At 45.7% G+C, this 10,878-nt stretch overlaps 1 protein-coding gene and 1 non-coding gene across 7 annotated transcripts in view; both read right to left on the reverse strand.

Moving 5' to 3' along the window:
• Pabpc4 (poly(A) binding protein cytoplasmic 4) overlaps window positions 1-10,872 on the reverse strand; it is a 17,829-nt gene extending 6,957 nt beyond the window's left edge. For all 6 annotated transcript variants that reach the window (XM_010625884.2, XM_033767552.1, XM_010625883.2 and 3 more), the window contains exons 1-7: window positions 10,180-10,872; window positions 7,094-7,287; window positions 5,419-5,534; window positions 4,068-4,207; window positions 3,607-3,701; window positions 2,727-2,864; window positions 1,482-1,577 (exon numbers count right to left, since the gene is read on the reverse strand). In XM_010625884.2, the coding sequence (XP_010624186.1) occupies window positions 1,482-1,577; window positions 2,727-2,864; window positions 3,607-3,701; window positions 4,068-4,207; window positions 5,419-5,534; window positions 7,094-7,287; window positions 10,180-10,372 (972 nt within the window). In that variant the 5' untranslated portion in view covers window positions 10,373-10,872. The remainder of the gene's footprint in view (window positions 1-1,481; window positions 1,578-2,726; window positions 2,865-3,606; window positions 3,702-4,067; window positions 4,208-5,418; window positions 5,535-7,093; window positions 7,288-10,179) is intronic.
• LOC117287427 lies at window positions 1,132-1,265 on the reverse strand. The gene has a single exon (XR_004518743.1). It is a non-coding gene; the product is annotated as a small nucleolar RNA SNORA55 (small nucleolar RNA).
• Window positions 10,873-10,878: the final 6 nt, after the last annotated feature.

The following is a 10,878-nucleotide window of genomic DNA, read 5'->3' on the forward strand; positions in this document are numbered from 1 at the left end:
TGCTATCGATGCATAACATACTATTATTAGTCTTTATATATATATATATATATACACACACACACACACACACACACACACACACACACACATATATGTATAAAAAGGACAGAAGAGAAAAGAATAGACACAAAGTTTTTGTAAATGGGGAGGGTTGGAAGGAAGGGAGGGCAATGGAAAGCAAAGAATTAAGATATATTATAGACAGGTAAAAAATTTCCTATGATGAATGTGGTTGTTATTACGGCAAGATCGTACTATTAAAAATAAAACAAGAGAACAGTGCCTAAAACTTCAAAATAGGGCCCTTTCACCTTTTCCTCACAAATGCCAAATTGTCAGGCTGCATGTAGATAAGAAGAGCATCATCCCTTGAACCAACAGTACCAGTCAAGGGAGTGAGGCCAAGAGGAAGTGGGCAAACTCCATCAAGCTGGGCTTGGTCAAATCAACTGATAAAGGTTCTTTGCACAGTGTTCCAGTGTCGGGAGCAACTTATGCAGAGGGCCGGGGCAAGGCCACCCAGCCTTTTTCATCACCCAAAGGACTCTGGTGGCATCTACTGCACCTTTCAGGTAGGACAGTGTTTCCATGATGTGAAACTTTCCAAATGTCACCCACCAGTCCCCAGGCACACTCCTGAAGTGCTCTGACCACACACATACCATCCCCATGCAATCAGCACTTTTTTGCCCAAGGGCTCACTCCGTCTTTAAAATGAGGCTTATACTCAGCCTGCTGACTTGATATGATTAAAAAATATCAAACAAAACATGGAAAAACAAACTCTGCACTCCCATTATTCATTCTTTTGAGACAGAGTCTTGGCTCTATAATTTAGACTGGCCTTGAACTATGTAACCTATGCTGATTTAGAACTCATGGCAATACTGAATCAGATTCTCAAGTACTGGGATGACAGATGTGTACCAACATGCCCAGCTTCCGCTCCCATTTTTTCTTTTTTTGCAGTACCGAGGATTAAACTCAGGACCTTTTGCTTGCCAGTCAGGAGTGGCACAACTGAACTACATCCCTAGCCCTTTACTCCCATTTTTCTTAGTGAGACCATGCAAACAGCTGTTAAACTGCAGCTCCAAAAATCTTCAAAATCCCTCTATTCTCAAGGAGAAATGTGGCAGAGCTGTAGAGACAGGCCCCAAGACAAATGGAAAACAACCTGTCTGGATATCCTCTGCTCATGTTTTAGCACCAACTGTCCCCAGGCCAGCACAAAGCAGCAGGAATGGGAAAGATTTAGGTGCTGAGGAGGAAGATTTAGGTGGCAGGGCAGGACTGGCTCAGACTTTTCACACCATTTCAGGGTGAGAGGCAGTGTAATGATGACCTAATGAAATATCCTCCAGAACATTACTCTGATGAGTAACTGAAGGCAAGGAGGAATAATATGCTGGAGTAACATGGCTACGCTCAGAACTCACTTAAAAAGTTTTCAACTGCAAAACCCCATACTGAAATACCTTAGCACTGGTGATTGATCCAAAGGGAGAAAATTCTTTCCTTAATTTCTCATCATCAATAGTGTCATCCAAGTTCTTAATGTAGAGATTCACACCCTGAAAGAGAAGGATCACTGTTAACTTCTTTCTCAATCTAATTCCTCTAAAATAATGGTTCCCCAACCGTGGTCCCCAGACCAGCATCACTGTTTAGGAACTTGTCAGAAATGAAAATTCTTGCAAATGCAGTATTAACTGTAATCCCAGGTACTCAGGAGGCTGATGCAAGAGGATCTCAGGTTCGAGGCCAGCCTGGACAACTTAATGAGAACTTGTCTAAAAATAAAAAAATGGAGGAACTTTTTCCCCTCAATAAATTTTTCCTATTCATAATAATAATAATAATAATAATAATAAAGAATGGGCTATGGGGCCAGGGATTTGGCTCAGTGGTTCCGCTACCTGCCTCACAAGCACAAGGTCCAGAGTTCAATCCCTGGTACCCCCCAAAACAAAACCAAAATGGGCCACAGATGTAGCTAGCTTAGTAATAGAATAGGGCTTGCCTAATAAGCAGGAGGGTCCTGGGTTTGAGCCCCAACATGGGGGTGTGGGGAAAAAATTTTCTGGGCTAGAACCCAAACCCAATTAATCAGGAACCCTAGGTTTAGAGCCTAGCAATCCATGTTTCAACAACTGAGCACAAACACATGCATACAAAAGCTGCGTCTGGCTTGGTGTGGTGGCACATACCTTTAACACCAGCACTTGGGAGGCTAAGGCAGGAGGATTGCCTCAAGTTTAAGGCCAGCTTGGGCTACATAGTAGGTCCAAGGCCAGCCTGAATTACATAGCGAGACCTTGTCTCAAAAGACAAAAAGAAAAAAACAAGTCCTGCAGACAGTTCTGGTATAATCTCCAAGCTGAGCCATTACTGCCCCAAGACTGATAAGACCATCAATGCAGGCACATGTTATCTTCCACAGGTGTTCTGGCTGACCACTTACACATGCAGCGCTCTCTCCACTGCTCTACCAAGGGGAACCATTTTCCAAACTTTTATTTGTTATTACATGTTTAGAGGTACCATTTAAATAAAAAAAACCCTACACATTATGGAATAACAGGCCAAAAGTTCCGGAATGAGCTTCTAATTATTGCCTCATCTGGCTGGTACAGATCTTCTTAAGTCTGTTAAACATAGGGTGCTTTGCAAATACTTCAAAGTAAATACCCCACTGACAGGCTGGTCCAACACCACCTCACCTGGTATCGACTAATTCTCTCCTGTTTCAGCTGCTCAAATTTCCGTTTTAATTCAGCCTGCCGTTCTACTTTCTTCTGTGCACGGCCTACAAATATGACTTTCCCACTGATTTCTTTTCCATTCATCTCTTCCACAGCCTAGAGAGGAAATGTATGTCTTTAAAAGCAAATTGCAGACACTGGCCTTGTTGGAAATTCTGTAATTTCAACCAAGTATTCTGAGAAAATCTTTCATTAATTTTATTCCAGCTCATTTGTCTGCTAAACATTTAAAAGTCTTCATCTACAAATTGGAGTTAATACTAATGAGATCTACAAGTAGTGGTGCATAATCCTAGCACTATCAAGGCTGAAGCCAGAAAACACTGTGATATGACCCTAATTTGAATGTGCCTGTCACTAAATTTCTCAGCTTCTCCTGTATTTAAGTGATATATGCTGAGAGCTTAACACACTGCTTTGCCAATTAAGTAGCTACGGTGCTCCATAATCCAGTCAACTCTCTGGACTTTAGTTCTCTTGTCTATAAATGGGAACAAACATGTGTCCTACATTCAACAGCTGACAAGCGAGGTGACAGATGAGGCAAATGCTTTAAAAACAGTTAAACACCTGGACAGCACGCCTGTAATCCCAGCCCTTGTGAGGCTGAGGCAGGAGGATCTTTGAGTTCAAGACCAGCCTGAACTACATAGCAAGACCCTGTCTCAAAACAAAAAACAAAAACCCACCCCCCAAGAGGACAATTCCAGAGAATGTGCATCCACCACCACTCAGACCACTTTAACTCTGTTCTATGTGCTAATATAATAAGCAAGGCTCTGCTCACACACTGGGACTTCCTCCTACAGACTCTTCCCAACCCTCAGGGCACTCTCACCTTATTGGCATCCTCGTGTTTTTCGTAACTCACAAAGCCAAAGCCTTTGGATTTCCCACTGGGATCTCTCATCACCTTGACACTTAGGGTCTTACCTATTACCAAAGGACAGAACTATTAGTGACACCATCTCTACCACAGCTCATGGAGAAGACTTCTCTCTGGAAACCCACTTGAAACAAATCTCTGGCAGAACCCAGACAGATCTAAGACACAAATAAAGGCACCATGCCTGGTCTTCTAATTCTGACCAAGCAGCTGAGATGGCCTCATGGCTGGAAGGAGGCAAGATAAAGCCAAGTCAAGGCCTGAAGTCTTACCTCTACCTACACCTTGTGATCTTTGTCATATAAGGTGCTTTATCTCTGGGTCTGAAGGCCTGTGCCTCTATGTAAAAACAGATGTATCCTAGGACTGGTGGACTATTAAAGGGGTTATGAGAGTTCAGGATGTCAACATACCAAACTGGCTGAATAGCTCCTTCAGACTTTCATCATCCACCTCTTCTCCAAAGTTCTTGATATAAACATTGGTGAATTCCTTGGCTTTGGCTCCAAGCTCAGCCTCACGCTCTTTTCTAGACTTGAATCTGCCTACAAACCTAAAAAGAAACCATGAAATACAATGATCATCGAGGGGGAGTGAAACATGATTTCCAGGTGTCCCAGGGAAGGCAGGTAAATAAAGGCTGACAGGACAGGTTAAAACACACGAGGTCCCCACCAACCAAGAGAGGAGGCTCAGAGACATCCCAAGTACCCAGCAGAAAGAGAAAGAGGCAGGAAGGACTATCCTGAGAGGACCAGCCCAGGGCCCCTGGCTCAGACCAGGGCTAATCCTACCACATCACACTGCCTTCGTGAAGAAACCTGATGACCTTGTTTTATAAAATGTTCATTCTGTGCATCTATGTAAATGTATAGAAAAGGTATGAAAGGATACAAACCAAACTATTAACACTGGAGACTGCTGAGTGTTGAGGTAACCTTTGCTATTTTGCTGTAGTCACTTTAGTATGTCTGACAGTAAAATGTCTCCATATACTGAACATTTTTAAAAGTTTTTTTTGTGATTACCTATAGTAATTCACCACTGGGCACACAGACTTCTAAAACACAATGCATCCTCTGGCTTACTCAATACGGTGAAGGAAAGAAATTATTTTTGCTTGATTGAAATAGCCAGGACCATATGTGTAGTACTTTATCCCCACATGGCCCTCTCCATTCCACAGTAAGGCCTGCACCAAAGCAACGAGAGGTTACAAACTGTCTCTGCAAAGGGATGGGGTTTTCACTGTATCCAGATTAGTATTACTGTGGAGCCAACCTTATATTTGTCACTGAGTCACAGGTTAAAGAATGGAGAATCTGAAGGACAATTTGTCATCAACAACTAGTGAGAGACCCATGGACAGACCGGAGTCAAAAGAAGCCAAGGTCAGGAGCTAATATGCAGTGCCTGGTCAGCCCAGGGCCCTCTCCACTCTGTCGCTGGCCAAGACCCCTGCTCAGAGTGGGCTTAGAGCTGCCTCCAGCAACCCCAGCTGCCAGTGCTCACAAACTCATGGATGGCTGCCTTTAAGGGAGAGGCAGCAGGCAGGCCATGGCATGGGCAGGGAGCCCGCCTTGGCGAGTCAAAAGGGCTGCCACAGCTCGGGCAGGGAGACTCACCAGCCCTGGAGTGGAGAGGTAGGAGCAGGCCATACTTGGGCCGAGAGAACCAGTAGCCGCCTTGTGTGTGCCAGTTAATACCGAGGTGGGGCCACGGCTGGCTCATGCGATGGCTGTTGCTCCAGACTGGGACACTCACACTTTACGGTCATTGAGGAGCATGCCATTCATCTTCTCGATGGCCTTGTCGGCAGCCTCTTGGGTCTCGAAGTGGACAAAGGCATAACCCTTAGAGCCATTCTCGTCACACACCACCTGTCAAAGAAAAGGCAGATGACTTTAGCACTGCTGGCCAGCTCAAGAGATGAATCTGTGGTCTGACACAGCCCGCCATACCAGCTATGATGCACCTTAACACCAGGCACCTAGTAAGTGTTCAACTCACAAACAGCTGGCACTACTGGGCTACTTTTATTCCAAATGTCCTCTTTCTTTTATTAAATATTTAGGAGATGTGGGTATAAACCAGTGCGTTTCAAGTCTGCAAAAGAATTTCAGGCCAGTGTAGTGTCAGACGTGTAAATACTCACAATCTTATGTTTTACAAAGTGCTTCACATAAACATGTGTGAAGAAGAAAAAGGCTAAATCTATACTTCGTTACTCTAGCATTAGGGATTGAACCCAGGACCTTGCTTTCCAAGTAGGTGCTCTACCCCTGAAATATATCCCAGCCTTTTAAAAAAATTCTGAGGATCTCACTAAGTTATCCAGGCTGACCTCAAACTTGTGATTCTCCTGCCAAAATCTCCTAAACAGCTCAGATTCCAGGTGTATGCTACCTACAGGACCCAGCTGAATTTAAGCAGAACTTCCTGAAGATGATAAATACTTCTCTGGTGTTCTCATTTACCCAAAGCAAAAGCCCAAGATCTTGCTATGTAATTTAGGCTGGCCTTGAATTCAGTGATCTTCTGCCTCAGCTTCCCAAGTGCTGAGATTACAGGTGTGCACCACCACACTCAGCCCTCAAAATAACCTTTGGAGTCTTTCAAAGTCAAAGGAAGGTTATTCAGGTCAAGGAAAGAACAAACACAACAGCACCTGTAAGCTACAATGAGTTACGGCTGAGATTACTTATTCTATTTCCAACATTTTGATAATTACCATACCTTGTTAGCCCCAATTCCATGGCAGTTCCCCACTTAGTATTTGTGTTGGGATTCAATAATTGCCAGGTGTGGTGCCACATGCCTATAATCTAGCACTCAGTGCCATTAATTCAAGGCCAGCCTTCCCTACATAGTAGGACCCTGTCTCAAAAAACCAAACAAACAAACAAAAAACACAAAATGCCAGGCGTGGTGGGGGATGTTTGTAATCCTAGTACTGGAATGGCTGAGACAGGACTTCCATTTGTTTGAGGTCAGCCTGAACTATATAACTAACTATATAGAGTTCAAACCCAGACTGAACTATATAATGAGATCCTGCTTCAAACAAAAACATTCAATAATTATTCTGCTTCTTGTCCCATGGGGAAGTGGTCCAAAGGAATGAGGACAAGGGGTGAGGGGAAAGGGAAGGGGAAATGAGGGTACTAAAGCTGTGCCATGTACAGGATCCTCATGTCAATCAAGGTAAACATTATATACTATTACATGAGCTAAGACATGGGGCTGGGGACTTAGCTCAGTGGCACTGCCACCTGCCTTCACAAGTGCAAAGTCCTGAGTTCGATCACCGGTACTGGCCCCCCCAAAAGCTAAGACAAATAAAATCAACAGATATGATGGTATACTGTGAATTGGAAGTATATACTAATACAAATTAAAAAAAAAAAAATCATTCTGCTGAATCCATTTAATTATTTACCTTGCAGGACAGAATGTTTCCAAAAGCAGAGAAGGTATCATAAAGTGCTTTGTTATCTATGGATTTGTCCAAGTTCTTGATGAAGACATTTCCCACACCAGATTTTCTCAAAGAGGGATCCCTCTGAGACCACATGATACGGATTGGCTTTCCTTTAATCACATCAAAGTTCATGGTGTCCAAGGCCCGCTCAGCTATAAAAAAGCAACATATTTCAATCAGGGTGAAAAACATCAACTCCTAATAGAAGAGGTGACTGCCACTATCTGGGAAAACAGGTCACTTCACGGCTTCCAAGTAATCAATGATAGAAGGTAATTCCACGCTGGGCATGGTGGTGCACACCTATAATCCCAGCACTCAGGAGGCTGAGGCAGGAGGATCACTGTGAGTCTGAGACTAGCCTGAGCTACATAGTGAGTTCCAGGTCAGTCTTAACTATGTAGATGAGACCCTGTCTCCCCTGTCTCAAAAAAAAGGTAATTCCACTAAAATGGGCTTTCTTCCTTAGGTATGGTGCACACATACCTATAGACTCAGCATTCTGGGAGACTGAGGATCACAAGCTCAAGCTCACCCTGGGCAACTTGGCAAGGTCCTGTCTCAGAAAAAAATAAAAAATGACCAGGAGCCAGGGAATTAGCTCAATGGTGCTGCTACCTGCCTTGCAATCACAAGATCCTTGGTTCAATTTCCTGGTATCAAAAAAAAGAAAGAAAAGATGGGGGCTGGGATATAGCTCAGTGTGAAAGCCCTGGGTTCAATCCCCAGCATGGGTGGAGGGTGGGAGACCTCTGCGCACCAAGACAAAATGATTTAATACCTTATTTTTTATTAAACTATAATATAGAGACTTTGTAGCCTGTGGCTCAGTGTGACTCAGGTGGGACAGTTGAAATTCCATTTTTTATAAAATGGAAGTTATGTTTAGGATGGCTAAGCTGTGCAGTTAGCTACTGATTAAGAAACTTACACCAGATTTTCTGCTAATTCAGCCCAGATTCTTTTACAGCAGTTTCAATTTCTTAGAACAGAAAGTGATTTAGGTTAAAAAATAAATAAATCCATCACCTACAGATACTACTGGTCACACACATGGAACATCATCTATTGCATTTTCAGGGCAAAAAGGATGAAATTTTGCTGGTCCCTGTTTCAGGTGCCACACCCTTCTAGGTGGACAGTATAAGCAGGCCCTGTGCCTAGTGGTATTCAGGCCTTTTGAAGTTTTATCTGAGTCCTATGGAATTCTAGGAATTCAATTGCCCTGATGGCTCTGCCTAGTGTATTGGGGCAGTGAGTTTCCCAGTTAAGTGCATGTGTTTACCACAGACCACATAAAAGGAAGACCAGAAGCTAAAACGTATCATCTGATGGCTAAAGAATACTTTTCATTGGTGCCTTTCCTTATGGTATTTCATCAGTGACTGACCCTACCCACAACTCCCCTAGGAGGGGATAAAGCAGGTAGAGTGGGGGAGCCCACTTCCTCTAGCCAGAGGCATCTCACTTAGAGGGGTACAAAACTAACTGAACCTCCACAAGTCCAAATGTCCAATAAGCCAAGGAATTTCTTTTCACTCATTCTGATCAAGCTCACCATCATTTTGATCTTGAGAAGGTAGGCTACCTTGTAAGGGGGAGTGAGGGCAGAAAAAGGAAGACAGATCCAAGTTAGGAATTTAAAGGTACACATCTGAGATACTCAGCCTGAAACATCAAACTTCGATAGTTAGCAGCAAAAGAGCCCATTTCAACACAGCTCCTGGGCTATTTCCAGACAGTTCTGCACAGGGGCAAGTCAGCTTAGTCTGACAAATCTGGCTACACTTATTTATAGCAGGCAGAAGTCCTGCAGAGGTATGTGTTGGAAGACACACTGACCAATGGCTTCTACTATCTCTAAGTGACACAATTTTTGTTCAGAGTCAAGGCAGGCAACAGCTAATATACCCAACATTCCCCACTAAAAAGGCCACACTCCGCTACCTACCTCCCTTTGTGTTCTAGTAGCCAGAGACAGCACTCAGCTCACAACACATGTAACTAGCCTAGTCTCTCTCAATTAGCCCTCGTCTCTGGTTGCAGCTACAGCTTGGGCAAGTAACACTGCCTCATTGACAGTGAACAAAGTGGGGACAAAAATAGGAATCTGCAGATCCTTTGCCACAGAATGACTTGTTTCTTCCAGTGACGATCGCTGCAGTTGTTCCCCTATAACCTAAAGTCACATGCAGTCCCTGATTAAGTTTCCTCTCTTTAGGGCTCACCTGTGCCACACCTACGGCATGCCTCCTGCTGCCTCAAGGGAAGGCCAACATCCTGCAGAGGGAGTCCCAAGGTGCCCACAACCTGTTACAGTCCCTCTTCCCCCACAGGGACCTATCTTTTTCAGATAGAATGAAGTCAGAGTCCTGACAGGTGAGGGAATAAATAAGTACTACCAGCCCACTCGATTTTTGATTTTTAAGGTGCTTTCCAAGGCTACAGATTCATCCAGAGTAAAGAACTCCTCCATGCCAGTGGCCAACGTAAAAGGAGCTGGCCTAGCACAGGCAGCTCTCACCTCTCCAGAGTCTAAGGCACAGAACTGCTTCCCTGGCTTCTTACTTGCCTCAAAGGAGCCACCCTTTATCAGCACAAAATCAAGATTCTTACTAAGTTCAGAGTAAATGTGGGGGGCGGGGTGGCAGCTTTGCAGGGCATTGTTTCCATCCACCTGCCTCAGAGGGGCACCAGCCTGTGCCCACTGACAAGGCCACTGTCTGTAACAGCTCAGCCTCACTGAAGCAGGACCGGCCTCAGAACGACAAACTTCACTCAGACCCCGGATTACAGCCTCTTGGGTTCCAACCCCTCCCCGTCGAACCAGCGAGCGGCCCAAGGTCATGCGGTCAACTGGTGGTGGAAGCAAGACTGAAACTCAGGGTCAGGACAACGTATCAGGCCCCATGTCCTCCATCTCTGCGTCCTTCTCACCACGGCGGCCTCTGTGCCAACGCGCGGCCCTGATGTCCCCTCCCTCCCAAGAGGACTTCTGGGGTCCCCTGGGATCCCGCGAATGCGTGGGCACTGCTTCTACTCACCGTCAGCTGGCTGCTGGAAGTTGACGTAGGCATAACCCAGAGAGCGGCGGGTGATCATGTCGCGGCAGACCCGGATGGACAGCACAGGCCCCGCCGGACTGAACTTTTCATACAGCATGGCCTCGGTGACGTCCGAGTGCAGATCGCCCACGTAGAGGGAGGCCATGGGGTAGCTGCTGGCCGCAGCGTTCATCTCCCCGCCCCCCACCACCCCGAGCCCCGCCAGGAGGACTTCTCACAGGGCCCACAGCAGGACAAAAGGTGCTCGTCTCGGAGCCGTGGCCCGCGCCGCGGCTCACAGGTGGCAGAGCGACGCCGGGGGAAGCTACAGTCGGGGGTTCCGAAGCAGCACGGGAAGTTTGCAGCCGGCTCACACGGGACGCAGAACCCCAGACAAAGGCTCTCAAAAACAATATGGCCCTCCCCGGAGTTTGTTATTTCCAGCTGTCTTGGCTCGAAGCTCCGAATTACAGAAAGAAAAAAAAAATTATCAAGTAGGAAAATCCCCTACCGGAGGTGGGCAAAAATTCTTCAGAGGCAGCCAGATGCTGCCCACGCTGGCCTTGGGGACGCGCGTTTCTCGATAAATATAGGCCCCGGGCTCTCGGCGGTTTAAGATTACAGCAGCCAGGGAAAGGGAAACCCAACCTTTGCGGGTGCCGACGCGGCCAGCCCCGGGCGGCGGCGCGGCGGCGAAGG

This window comes from Fukomys damarensis, unplaced genomic scaffold, assembly GCF_012274545.1.
Source record: "Fukomys damarensis isolate Sample0158 unplaced genomic scaffold, DMR_v1.0_HiC HiC_scaffold_23, whole genome shotgun sequence".
NCBI classification, from domain to species: domain Eukaryota; kingdom Metazoa; phylum Chordata; class Mammalia; order Rodentia; family Bathyergidae; genus Fukomys; species Fukomys damarensis.